The sequence below is a fragment of the Topomyia yanbarensis genome, chromosome 3 (genome assembly GCF_030247195.1).
Source record: "Topomyia yanbarensis strain Yona2022 chromosome 3, ASM3024719v1, whole genome shotgun sequence".
Lineage (NCBI taxonomy): Eukaryota > Metazoa > Arthropoda > Insecta > Diptera > Culicidae > Topomyia > Topomyia yanbarensis.
The window spans coordinates 170,143,093-170,156,287 of NC_080672.1; the positions used below are offsets into that span (position 1 = coordinate 170,143,093).

The 13,195-nt window shown below is 40.3% G+C and overlaps 2 protein-coding genes across 3 annotated transcripts; one reads left to right on the top strand and one right to left on the bottom strand.

Annotated features, from left to right (window-relative positions):
- The first annotated feature begins 2,949 nt into the window (after positions 1–2,949).
- Positions 2,950–3,597, top strand: LOC131691055 (coiled-coil domain-containing protein 86). The gene is made up of 2 exons (XM_058977212.1): positions 2,950–3,243; positions 3,299–3,597. The coding sequence occupies exons 1-2, from the start codon at positions 2,999–3,001 to the stop codon at positions 3,588–3,590; spliced, it is 537 nt and encodes a 178-aa protein (XP_058833195.1). The 5' UTR covers positions 2,950–2,998; the 3' UTR covers positions 3,591–3,597.
- A 1-nt stretch (position 3,598) lies between these two features.
- Positions 3,599–7,815, bottom strand: LOC131691054 (DNA replication ATP-dependent helicase/nuclease DNA2). Of its 2 annotated transcripts, none has more exons than XM_058977211.1 (10): positions 7,361–7,815; positions 6,877–7,224; positions 6,599–6,820; positions 5,916–6,546; positions 5,690–5,863; positions 4,965–5,638; positions 4,717–4,910; positions 4,209–4,644; positions 3,974–4,150; positions 3,599–3,916 (listed from the first exon to the last, which is right to left on the bottom strand). In XM_058977211.1, the coding sequence occupies exons 1-10, from the start codon at positions 7,625–7,627 to the stop codon at positions 3,617–3,619; spliced, it is 3,423 nt and encodes a 1,140-aa protein (XP_058833194.1). In that variant the 5' UTR covers positions 7,628–7,815; the 3' UTR covers positions 3,599–3,616. The 2 variants fall into 2 exon arrangements, with proteins under 2 accessions (XP_058833194.1, XP_058833193.1); XM_058977210.1 differs by having other exon boundaries at positions 6,877–7,278.
- Positions 7,816–13,195: the final 5,380 nt, after the last annotated feature.

Sequence of the window (13,195 nt, forward strand, 5' to 3'; positions counted from 1 at the left end):
GTTCTCGAGTAGCTTTTAAACAGAACTAACGGCCAATTTCTTCACTTGGATGAAAACCGGTTCCCGGTCAGCGTGGCAAGCAGAAAGTTAGCAAAATTTGAGCAAAGCGAAATTGATGCTGACAGTTTCTGCGAGCATTTTGCGCGATTTGTGCGAGAATTCTGGCAACGAATTCGATCAAATGCAACAACCGTTTCTGACAGAAGCGGTTAAACCAACCGATACTGCTCACTTTTATCCAGAATCCAGCCAGAAATGTACGGCCAAGATCTCTGCACGCTTCCTGCCACATCTTTGCCAGATGTTTTGCTCGATTCGTGCTAAATTCTACCAGGTAGGAATTGCCAGGATCTTTGCACAGTTTAAGTTCGAGTTATGCCAGGGTTTTGCTCGGTTCTTGTCAAAATTTGCCAGAAAACGCGAGCGAAACCGAATTCGCTCTAGCTCAACTAACCCCACTGAGACGTCCAAAAAATTGTTTCAAAATCGTTCAACACGGGTCCAACGATGGACGTTCGTTGAACGGTTATTTGGACGTTGTCCAAATTGGTCCAACGAACGTCCTTCATTGGACGATTTTGAAACCAACCGTTCTTAGAGGGACCCGACAGGATACGCGCAGAAATCTGACAGGGCTGCCAAACCAAGACTTACAGAAATCTAGCAGCAATGTTGTATATACAGGTCTGGCGAAGATGGCACTTTGGTATTCGTAAGATGAATCATACATGAGTGGTGTGAGTGATCACAGTATAAATCGACTTGCTTTCGTCATAGCGGTTGTTCTGCTCCCTTTGAATCGTGTGACCGATATGACGTCGAGCCGTTGTGCTTCTGGATTGTTTACATATTTTTAGTTGCCAACATCAAAGAGAATAGGGAAAGAGACGAATAGTGTGAAGCCAAAAATACCTTATTGAGCAGACCAATCGTGCAATGTAAATAAACATTACTCATGCCTGAGTTGGAGGAGATAAGTATTGTACTTCTATCAAAAAAAAAATTTGAATTTTCATCAGAATTTAGTTCATTCGTGATTGTAAGGTGCATTCTAGAGTATATGTATGAGTAAAAATAAGCTTTAGAATTATTTCATCTCTTTGTTTCGAAATGCACATCGTTTGATAAACAAATCCATCAATCGACATACGGTTTGTTTTCAAAATATAATAGGAGTCATTTAAAGTGCTGCCTATAGAAGCGGTTGCCAAAATTCTAGTGTTGAAATTATCATAAAGGGCGTGTTGCCGTTTTGACTGATTTTCACTCTTCGTCTCTTTCCCTATTCTCTTTGGCCAACACTAGCAAACCGTAGAGCACTCTAGTTAGAGTGTGGCCAAGAGGCCAAACGAACGTGAAATTTGACGTATTTCTATTGTGTATACGTCAAATTCCATGTTCGTTTGGATACGTCATGGCCTCTTGGCCACACTCTAACTAGAGTGCTCTAGCAAACCGTGTGCTCTGTCACAACTATATATAACGCATTCTCCTAGCAGAGCAGCCTCTGCCAGAAAATTTGATGACTGGGTGGCTGTACAGATAGACGCCATTCTTGACAGGGGCTGCATCTAACTTATCCTTATGGGATTTTCGATTGATTGACACCGGTGTAGTGGATTGCACTGGTTTTGCACTTTCTAGCAGAAGTGTCAATGGAACATACCCAGTTTTCTGCACTTCTGCTAGAAAGTGCAAAAACGGTGCAGTTTCAGTGCACTCCACTACACCGGTGTCAATCAATCGAAAATCCCATAAGGATAAGTTAGATGCAGCCCCTGTCAAGAATGGCGTCAGTCGAAAACCCCAATTGTTAGGCGGAGACACTGAGCGGAGCCAATTGAACATGTCAAATGGCGGAGTCAATCGTGCATGACGTCACATAACATGTTCTTTTTGCATGTATATGGAAAAGGTATTGTGATTATGGTTATAATTATGTCACTCTTTCCTTGCGTTATCGAGTATAGAGAAACGAAAAGAACAAAACAAATTTCTGTAACACCAAGAGATATACGCACAAGTATGAAACCATATCATCATATCTTTGAATTGGTTTTCTATTCGTACATGTAAAGTTCTTAATCACGCGGCAATGAAATTATTAAGCTAAAGCTTGAACATTTGCATGGGATGCCAGTGTTTTTTTTCCTGAAATAATAACTGCCAAAGAGAATAGGGAAAGAGGAGAGTGAAAATCAGTCCAAACGGCAACACTCCCTTTATGATGATTTTAACACTAGAATTTTGGCAACCGCTTCCACAGGCAGCACTTTAAATGACTCCTATTATATTTTGAAAACAAACCGTACGTCGATCGTTGGATTTGTTTATCAAAAGATGTGCATTTCGAAACAAAAAGATGAAATAATTCTAAAGCTTTTTTTATACTCATACATATACTCTAGAATGCACCTTACAATCACGATTGAACTAAATTCTGACGAAAACTCAAATTTCTTTTTTGATAGATGTACAATACTTATCTCCTCTAACTCAGGCATAAGTAATGTTTATTTACATTGCACGATTGGTCTGCTCAATAAGGTATTTTTGGCTTCACACTATTCGTCTCTTTCCCTATTCTCTTTGATAACTGCCAGTTTTCCGGCTTTTGTGTCCGCCTAAGGGTGCTTACAGAGTGGCGGCGAGAAGCTGAGCTGGCGCTGGAACTGACATTAGAATGCGAGATGCGAGAAACCTGCTTGCTGCAAACCAAATGGGTGATGTCAGAGTGAAAGCCGAGCGGATCGGCGCCGACTGCCCGCTTTCACTCTGACAGGCTCTATTCAATATGCTGCAAGCAGGTTTCTCGCATCTCGCACTCTAATGTCAGTACCAGCCCCAGCTCAGCTTCTCGCCGCCACTCTGTAAGCACCCTAACTCTTAATATAGTAACTCTAATCCTGACGGATACAGTGACGTTCCGTTGACGTTGACGGAAGCTGATGTATCGTCTAAATCGTCCTTAAATCGCACATGTTGATAATATCAACATATGTGTAGTTCTTGGAATTGCTTTACGATGGAAAATAAAGAAGAACCAGATATTTCTAGTGTATTGTCGAAAATATTAAGTTCAACTGTTGTAAAAAGTAATAGTATTAAACAGGAGAATAGTAATTCTAATATGTTGGTAGGAAAAATTGCTTCCAACATAAAAATAAAACAGATAAAGCCGGAACATTATATTCCTAGAGGAAGGCCGAAATCCGGCCGAATATGGAAAACACAAAAAGAAAAGTGAGTAAAATATCTAAAAGCTCACGAATGCATCAACGTCTTTGGTCATTTTTAGGTTTTCCACCGTAAAAAAATCTATTCGAGGGAAAGCGACGGCTAAACATCTAGCCTATCGTGAAGAAATCAAACAGATCAAAGAGCTATCTCGTTCAATCAAAGAGGAGCGTAAGCAACATAACCAGGAAAAAAGGCAACGTCAGGAAGAGAACAAACGTAGACGTCTGGAAAACGAAAGAAAGTCGGAAATCGTGCAAATAATAAAAAATCCTGCTAAACTGAAAAGACTGCGTAAAAAGCAGCTTAGACAAATCGAGAAACGGGATTTCGACAAAATAAAGATCGTTTAGTGTTATGTATCTTTCAAACTAGTAATTTATTTTTCACAGTCATGAAGTGCATCAAGGGTGTTGAACACACCAGTCCAATCAAACCCGAAAGATCGGTCCTGCAGTGTGATTTTGCCCGCAGCGGAAATACTCCGGAAGAGATTACTGAATGGAGTATACACTTCAAGGCTTTGCGTGTCGCCTACGATAATCAGTTTTTTCTTAGCGCGTGTTATTGCCACTGTCAATCGCCTATTATCTTGTAGGATCTCGTATTCGCTGGCAGTAGCTTCATTTTGGGATGGTAAATCAGGATTGATCGATCTTGTACAAGAATACAGTATAACCTGTTGGGAAGTTCAGAGCTATGAGTTGTAGTACATGTATATTTAGTTTTAGTTTACATCTTTATCTTTTCCTTGGTACTGGTCGACAGTGTTTACTTCAATGTCCAAATCTCTAGGTGTATTTTCGTTTTCATTTTCATAGAGTTTCTTAAGCAATTGAAGATAGTACCGCAGCAATTCAACTTGTGCTCTAAAAGGGGCAATCACACCAATTGAACTACCTTCAAGGCCACACTGTAATAGTTAAAATATGAAAAAAGCACTACTTTCTACACGATCTGTACAAATGTACCTCGATTAGGGCCATGATAGTATAAAACACAATGGCAGCTTCACAATAGTTTTCATAAATCGCCTTCGATGCCGTTTCTTCCTCGTGCTCATCTTTCGGATTATAGGTATACTTTCTTTTGCGGCCGGTGTCAAACGCCTTACTACTTTTAAAAGTGTTTAATGTGTTTATCAGCACAACCGACAACTCCAACTGGGAAGCGGTGGCTCTCAAAAGCCACTTTTCTAGTTTGTGCTTTTGTTGCATGATTTGTACGCGTGGAAGCTTTAGTGTAGCATTTGCCACTGCTTCATTGGCACACAATAGTTTCCCCTTGTAGGAGAAGTCATTGGCCAGTCTAGTGATGGTTTTATTCATGCGATATTGAGTTGGCAGAACGCAGCACGACTGATCGGTGTCCAGTCGAAAGAAAAGGCTTTCTTCAGCTCCAAGTTCTCTGTAAGGATTTTATTTATTTTATTTGCCTTGAAAACTCCAGAACTTCTTAAAAATAAATCGATTTACTTACTTGGCTTTGCGTGATATTATTACTGGAGGTAACTGATCGGGGTCACCGATTAAAACGAATCTATCGGAAAACAACAACGGTCTTAGTACAGCGCATTGAAAAACTTGCGTTGCCTCGTCTACAATGCAGAAATCGAAACGCCTTTGAACCAACATCGAATGACCGGAGCCCAAACAAGTAACTCCGACCACTTTCTAAAAAAATACATTAGAACGCACTAATTCATTGCGTGAGTATGTAATACCTACAAACGAATCGTATACAGCAGTAATTTGTTCTGGCGTTGAACAATGTTGTGTCACTGTATCTTCTGAAAAATCTTTCAGGTTTGGATCTATCCTGGAAGAGACACCTAGCCGTAAAAATTTGATATTGTGAGGAATCAAACGTTTGAGCACATTATCAACGGCAGAGTGGGTGTTACTAGTAATGAGCACGGTTTTACCCATAGCCACTAACAGACGTATGAGCGCGATAACTGTTTTTGTTTTTCCCGTCCCTGGAAGTCCTTTGAACAGACAAAAACTTTTTGTACCAATGGCTGTCAGAACTGCAATTTTTTGTTGTTTGTTAAGATCTTGTAAGATCTGTTTTGCCGGCGATGCCACTTCCACAGGAACAGTTCGAGTGAAGGTTGGTTTTTCGCAATCTATTATGATTCGCCTTAGAGTTTCAGACCGTTCAGTGTTATCCAAAAGTACTCCGATGTTTGTCAAATTGAATGTCGTCGAAGAATGAGATTCATACTTGTCCAAATGGAAAAGTTCATGTGAATAATGTTGACTCAGGTCTCGCTCTAGAGACATAGTGACTTCTCCTTTCCCTACTCCAACTACACGACCAGCTGCGACAGCGATTCTTGTATTGGTACTACATATAAGATATTCGTTCACTTCGAAATACTGTGAAAGATAGTAAGGTGCTGAAACCAAAACAGATAATTTATTTTAATTACAAAAACGTAAGAGTTTACCTTGTATCTGATAGTCGTTATTTGTGTCATTCTGATTTGACTCCAGTGCAAACGTGTGAAAGCATTCGTCACCTGCTCTAAAAACTCTTCCGACTAGTTTTAAATTGATAGCAGCACGCCCAGTTTTGTGACGGTCGGCAGGGCTTTTGGTCCATAGATGTTTTATTTGGGAACCTGGGACAGATATCTCATTTTATCACCGAATTTTATAATAACTGTAACTTACTTCGTTTTGCTTGTTCATCTTCCAAAAAAATAAGACCAACCCATCGAATGAAATAATCAATGTGTGCGTCAGTTAAATGACGCAAAGATTCCGCTGCAATTAATTTGATAGAATGCCCTTCAGGAAGCTCTATTTTTTCAGTCTTCAAAAAGGCAGTGCAAATCACACTGTAAGGACAGCGCGAACAAACATGTTGATTGTTTAGCGGAGCTGGTAATGGTAGTACATCTTTAGATATATCAAACGTTTCGCTGCTAGTGTTTGAAAGCCCTCTTGATAAGTAATAGGCTACCTCATTACGTAGCATGATCAAATCACGCCTAATGTTACGATTGCTCGAGACTGGAGCACATTTGCCCTCGCGAAGATACAGTAGAATCCCTTTCTCTACGTGATGACCAACAAGGTTCATCATCATTTCGTATAATGCGATCTGTCCTTTGTGTTCGGCAGAAAAGCTTGCTCGACCTGTTTTTAACTCCAAAGGCATTGTTTGGATTCGGTCTCGTTCGTCACATTTGGCTTCAACAGTTACGTCAATCCTTCCTTTCAATCCAAGCTGATGACACCAAATGTTCTCTTCAATGTCCTTTATTGAGTGAATCTGTAGATCTGATTTGTAACTAGACGGCTAAAGAATTATATTGACTTATGTATAAATTAATGTATACACAATAACTTACCTGGTTATGGAAATGTTTTTTCAAGAAATCATGAATCTTGGGATAAAACTGTTCAACTTCTTTCGCGGCCTCTGCTCTGCTCATTTGGCATGCAAAAAGTGTTGACGCCATTTCCTTTGAATTGATGTATTCTTCGCCCAACTGAATTATGTCCATAATATCAGTTATCTTGTTCCTCAATGTCTTTTGTAGTAATGCGTGGATTATTGTTCCAATGGTCATCTGAAAAAAAAAATTCTTGGTACCCCATTTCAAGTTTTATCCACATTTTCGATTACTATTTTGCTATCTGTGTCAATGCCACGGAAGCGCTCCTGTAGTACACCTCGACGCTGACAATATAGTGCTCCCACGACAGTTGTTCCGGATACCAGATTATCCGGATGGGTAACAATCATCCCATCCTGACTGTTTATATGATATGAATTAGTGGCACGATCGTAACTTCCATTCAGCGATACGAAATCTCCTTCCAAAAATCGCAATGAAGTCCATGGTGCCTGTACGATGCATTTCGCTTTCGAACCACTATTTTGTTCTTCCACCACTATGGTAATAGACTGGGTTTCGTTTAGTACGGACGTGATTTTGCATCTCTTCCAGTTACTTAAATCAAGCATATACAGCTGCAAAAAAGTACATGCAATTTTAAATAAAATTGCAACAATTCTATCAGCATTCTAGAAAATTTGTTTTACTGATAATAAATGTGATAATTTGAGCTTAATGGTAAGAAAACTAGTAATTGCAATTCATACAAACCTCATCTTTCGGACTTTCCAAGTGTAGCCCTAATTCGTCCTCCTCGTCATCACCAAAGAAATCGTCTAAATTATCAACAAAATCGTTGATTTGTTTTTGATGATCCTTGTACGATTCTGTTTGACCGGGATTGACATTGATTGGTTCCATTGCATGTTTAAGTTTTTTCGCTGTTGGCTGTGAAGTGTGTACTACATCGCAGTCGTTCTCTTCATCGGATTTTGAAAATTGAGCGTTATTTCTTTTGTACACGTTTTCTTTATCCATCTTACTCGTGAAATACCAACAAAAATGTTCTAATGAGCATTCAACTATAAGAATTTATATTGTCCTTGTACAAATTAGGCGGAATTATGTTGTGTTAATGCCGGCGCCAAATTCTCGTGCAACGTAAATATGCGCATGTTACATGGCATGCAATCACGCAACACTTCACAATAGTGTATCAGCTCCACTTTTAGGGCTACAGAAGTTTTCCCGCTCGCCAAAAGGGGCCCATATTATTGGCTCGAATCAAAACTCGTCGAAATGTCAATTGACGATAGGTTCATCCGGAGTGTTCATTTGTGTTTACCTTTTGCTGGGCCCATATTATTGGCTCGAATCAAAACTCGTCGAAATGTCAATTGACGATAGGTTCATCCAGAGTGTTCATTTGTGTTTACATTTTGCTAGCGTTGCCAATTTTATTTTGTGTCCAGCACCTAATGTGGCTACGCCACATCGCTTTTGCGCGTGCTGTCCGACTTCGCTACCGCTCAGTCGGACTTAAACTAGGGATAGCCCCTATGTTTGAGTAAGCCGGGCAAACGAGTGGATCACAGGTTCGCCTGCTTCCGACGGCGGGTCGGTGGCCACCTCGCCCGGCCTCGGTTATGCGGCTAAGCCGCATCGAAATGGTACCCCTTAAACATTCTAACTTGAATCGGTTGTGTCACCGGAGCCGGAATACGAATTAGAACCAGCCAGCATTCCGGCTGAGTTAAACTGGGAAGTTTAGTAAAATTTAATCTGGAAATAAAATTTTTTTGGCAACGCTCCAGCACCCCATTGATTTCACCACCTGGGCGCCAGGTTGACGATATGAAATGAACTTTGTTTACTTTCGACAAGTTTTGATTCGAGCCAACAACATCCAGCCCCTTTTGCTAGCGTTGCCAATTTTATTTTGTGTCCAGCACCCAATGTGGCTACGCCACATCGCTTTTGCGCGTGCTAAACTAGGGATAGCCCCTATGTTTGAGTAAGCCGGGCAAACGAGTGGATCACAGGTTCGCTTGGCCACCTCGCCCGGGCCTCGGTTATGCGGCTAAGCCGCATCGAAATGGTACCCCTTAAACATTCTAACTTGAATCGGTTGTGTCACAGGAGCCGGAATACGAATTAGATCCAGCCAGCATTTCGGCTGAGTTAAACTGGGAAGTTTAGTAAAATTTAATCTGGAAATAATTTTTTTTTGGCAACGCTCCAGCACCCCGTTGATTTCACCACCTGGGCGCCAGGTTGACGATATGAAATGAACTTTGTTTACTTTCGACAAGTTTTGATTCGAGCCAACAACATCCAGCCCGCCAAAAGAGTCAGATTCTGACGTTTAAAATACTCACACTGATTGTTTTCCTCCCAATTGAGTTCTTTGCTACCGGTCTCACGAACACTAATGAAGTTTCCTGGTTGAAAACAATCCCATTTACTTTTGCCGTCTTTGTTTATTATTTTCTACCAGCTTGTAATGTAGTATTTGTGTCATGTGGCGTGTACGTACATGAGCCGTAGAAAAGTCTATTCGCCGTGCAATCGATTTGTTTTCCTCCTAATTCAAACGTCAAAACGGTACAATACCAACGCAGCTGGATACCCTCTAAGAACGGTTGGTTTCAAAATCGTCCAATGACGGACGTTCGTTGGACCAATTTGGAAAACGTCCAAATAACCGTTCAACGAACCTCCATCGTTGGACCCGTGTTGAACGATTTTGAAACAAATTTTTGGACGTCTCAGTGGGTATGCATAGTTAGCATACTTTCTATTCCCGTCTTTTCTTCTGCTGTGATTTTGATGCATTTCCATGCATATACTTCTAGTAAGCATTCAAAGAGTGGATAGACCGAATATGTCCAATGCATTAAATTTACGGCAGAAGAAACGAGAGGCAGATAGACAAGTATACAATCGATGCATAGATAAAATTCTGCGTGTACGAAAAACCTTTCCCTACATTTAACAAAACGTGGAACAAAGTGGATCAGCGTAGGACGTTTGTTGAACAAACTTCTGCGAGGGAATGCAAAGTTGATTCAAAAATGGAAATTAAATGCATTTTCTCTAATTTTATGTAAATTTGTTATACATTCCTAGAGTGATCTGCCCCTAGAGCAGACTCGTGCATGTATTGCATTAAAAACATAGGCAAGCAAATATTATTGATGTTAACGTAATTTCACCTCCTCTAGGGGTCCAAAATTGGTTGATTACCCTACACACTATTTATTTAATAGATTAACATAAAAACGCAGGATCACTGGATGACTCGACATTTCTGATAATTTTTTCGGAGTCTGACTGATGTCTGGCAGAATTCTGGTTCAAAATCAATAACCGATTCAGAATCCTGGCCGTTTAAGGCAAATGAAGACATTTTTTATGAAATGAACATTTCTCGCGTGTTTTTTGTAAACGGCCAATAAGCATGCTCTCAAAATTCACTTTGAGAGAAAATTCCGGACAAACCGTAACTCGCCGAGAATGGATGTTAACATTTTATGAAAGAGTTTTCTCTTTCGCCTACTGCTATGACTTATAATCTACGATTAATGGTTTGTCCGGAATTTCTCTTCAAAGTGAATATTGACAGTTTGCTTTTGGCCCTTTTCAAAAACCAATTTGATTGAATTGAGTGATTTGAAAAGTGCCCGGTCAGCGTGGCAAGCAGAAAGTTAGCAAAGGTTGAGCAAAGCGAAATTGATGCTTGCAGAGTTTCTGCGAGCATTTTGCGCGATTTGTGCGAGAATTCTGGCAACGAATTCGCTAAAATGCAACAACCGTTTCTGACAGAAGCGGTTAAACCAACCGATGCAGCTCACTTTTATCCAGAATCCAGCCAGAAATGTACTGCCAAGATCTCTGCACGCTTCCTGTCACATCTTTGTCAGATGTTTTGCTCGATTCGTGCTAAATTCTACCAGGTAGGAATTGCCAGGATCTTTGCACAGTTTATGTCCGAGTTATGCCAGGGTTTTGCTCGGTTCCTGTCAAAATTTGCCAGAAAACGCGAGCGAAACCGAGTTCGCCCTAGCTCAACTAACCCGACAGGATACGCGCAGAAATCTGACAGGGCTGCCAAAACAAGACTTACAGAAATCTAGCAGAGCGGTCTCTGCCAGAAAATTTGCTCACTGGGTGTACCTGCCCTCTAAGAACGGTTGGTTTCAAAATCGTCCAATGAAGGACTTTCGTTGGACCAATTTGGACAGCGTCCAAATAACCGTTCAACGAACGTCCATCGTTGGACCCGTGTTGAACGATTTTGAAACAATTTTTTGGACGTCTCAATGGGCGCCCGGTCAAACCATTCGGAATCCTGAAAGGAACCAGTATGGATTCCAGCTCAAATGCAACAACCGATTCTGAAAGCGATTGAGTCAGAATCGGTTGTTGCATTTGGAAGTTGGAAACCATACTGACTCCCCTCTAAGAACGGTTGGTTTCAAAATCGTCCAATGAAGGACGTCCGTTGGACCAATCTGCACGACGTCCAAATAACCGTTCAACAAACGTCCATCGTCAGACCCGTGTTGAACGATTTTCACTGATAATCGTAATAAAGTACCCATTAATGCGTAGAAAACTACGCATTTTCAATAAAAGTGGAATAACCCAATAAATGGGTAAATAGTTTGGACCCATAAATGAGTACAGACCTTTTACGTCAACCTGGGTATGTTATACCCATTATTTCTCGCAGAACTGTTAGAACAAAATGCATAAACAATACCCATTCATGGAAATCGCTCCATAATGAAAAATACTGTGAATAGAATTATTTCATAATTTAAAAAAAAAAAAACATAAAATAACATTCATTTCACATTATTGTCTCCTTATGAAAGTATAGGAATCTAGATAGAGATCCTATTCCAAAACTCCTCAACAAAATAAAACCGCCAACTGGTATTTTTGATGGCTGGATCAACGACACGACTAGACACTGGCAATTCAAAACTGTATCGCAAATATGACTACCCCTCAGTGACTCAGGTAACTGGTTCTGTCAAATATGATATTTGATTAGAAAATGCACGAAACTAGCAACACTTATTAATAGTCTGTTGTTATTTTTTCAAACAACTCGTTGCAACCCCTGGTTACGCAAGGAAAAGCAATTTGATAAATATTTTACGATAGGATTGAAGCAAATATTCCTGGATATTCTCGATGATTAATGAGCTAATATTTGTACTATTATCAGTAATCGGAATACCTATAACTAGTGAACAATCAAGAAAAGCAGACTGCCTTCTCTTATATGGTGAACAGGTCATATTCGCCAGCTAAATCGTAGAAAATGTCACGGTCGTAGAGGTCGTACACTTTCAATGCAAATCCACTTCCGATGATATCACTTCAGTTGAAGCATTCCACCAGTACAGCTCTATCGATTTGTTTTTCACTCTCCCGAGGACCGACAAACTTAGAAGAAGTCGAATTACGCTGAAGTTTAGCCATTGAAAGACAAAGCTGGACCACCCGAGATAACGTATATTAAGTGTGGATAGGGATTTGTACTTTCCGAATGTGGATGTTGGTGCAAAATCGCATCCGAATCAATCAACTGGATTATGTGTTTATCTACGGATTGAGTACAGTAGTGCCTTGCAGCCTGGTGCGGGTGTAGTCATGTATGCCAGTGTGATAGTTAACCCTACCACAGAACAGACATCCATGATCGAACAAAAATATTTAAAAAACGTGTGTAAACATTTGAATTAATATACTAAAAACACTAGCGCCGCCATACCAACCTATCCCAACTATCCGTCAAATCGATTCCGGAACCGGTTCGAAATCCTGGATGGATTCTGCATGGAATCTAGCTCAAAGAAAACAACCGATTCCGACTCTATCGGTTGACGCATTTGAGCTGGAATTCATGCTGGAAGTCTGAATTGGTTCCGGACTAGTTTGACTGGGTAGAGGAATAACCGCTGTCAATTCTGTCGCACTCAGCCACAAAAAAACATGACGACAGTAGCGCACCTGGTTTAGATATCCAAACTACCTTCGAAACCGTTAGAGATTTTACACAAGTTGAATGGTGAAGATGGACGTCTGTTCTCCGTGACCCTACCAACGGACTGCTATCCTGAGTGGCCTTTGGTCCAGATCGCGTCCGTTGCGCAGTACCAGGACCGTGAAAAGATTAACATCATAATTTCAAAAGGTCCTTCACACACTGTTGCATTTGTTTTTGATATTACATAGTTGGTGAAGTTTTCAGTTTACTTGTTTTTGTTATCTACTATTGAGACATTCACAAAAACGTATACACCGCATCAACTGCTCCCTAAACGCCGCTGTAAGGTTGCTGGTCAGTTTTTTTGTGTAACTAGTACTTCTACTTGCTATTTTCGCTTACAATTAAGCAATGTATCAGTAGTAATAAGCCTCCCATTTTTTGTTTAAACGTAAGACTAATTCTTAAAACAGAATTTGATTGAATCCCTTAACCCATTTAAACAATTTTATCAACTCTGTAATCTAAAAACAATTTTTGAATTATACTGAGCGTGGTGAATTCGGCATCACTTACACCTGGTATAATCCACCTGCACAAAA

What these genes read in the sequence shown, in the direction of transcription:
- LOC131691054 (XM_058977210.1), bottom strand. Translation starts at nt 7,627, where the DNA reads ATGGATAAAGAAAACGTGTACAAAAGAAATAACGCTCAATTTTCAAAA. An exon ending in ATAATATCACGCAAAGCCAA is followed by an intron (nt 4,645 to 4,716) that starts GTAAGTAAATCG and finishes AAATCCTTACAG; the next exon opens with AGAACTTGGAGCTGAAGAAA. An exon ending in ACCAAGGAAAAGATAAAGAT is followed by an intron (nt 3,917 to 3,973) that starts GTAAACTAAAAC and finishes ACTTCCCAACAG; the next exon opens with GTTATACTGTATTCTTGTAC.
- LOC131691055 (XM_058977212.1), top strand. Translation starts at nt 2,999, where the DNA reads ATGTGTAGTTCTTGGAATTGCTTTACGATGGAAAATAAAGAAGAACCA. An exon ending in TGGAAAACACAAAAAGAAAA is followed by an intron (nt 3,244 to 3,298) that starts GTGAGTAAAATA and finishes GGTCATTTTTAG; the next exon opens with GTTTTCCACCGTAAAAAAAT.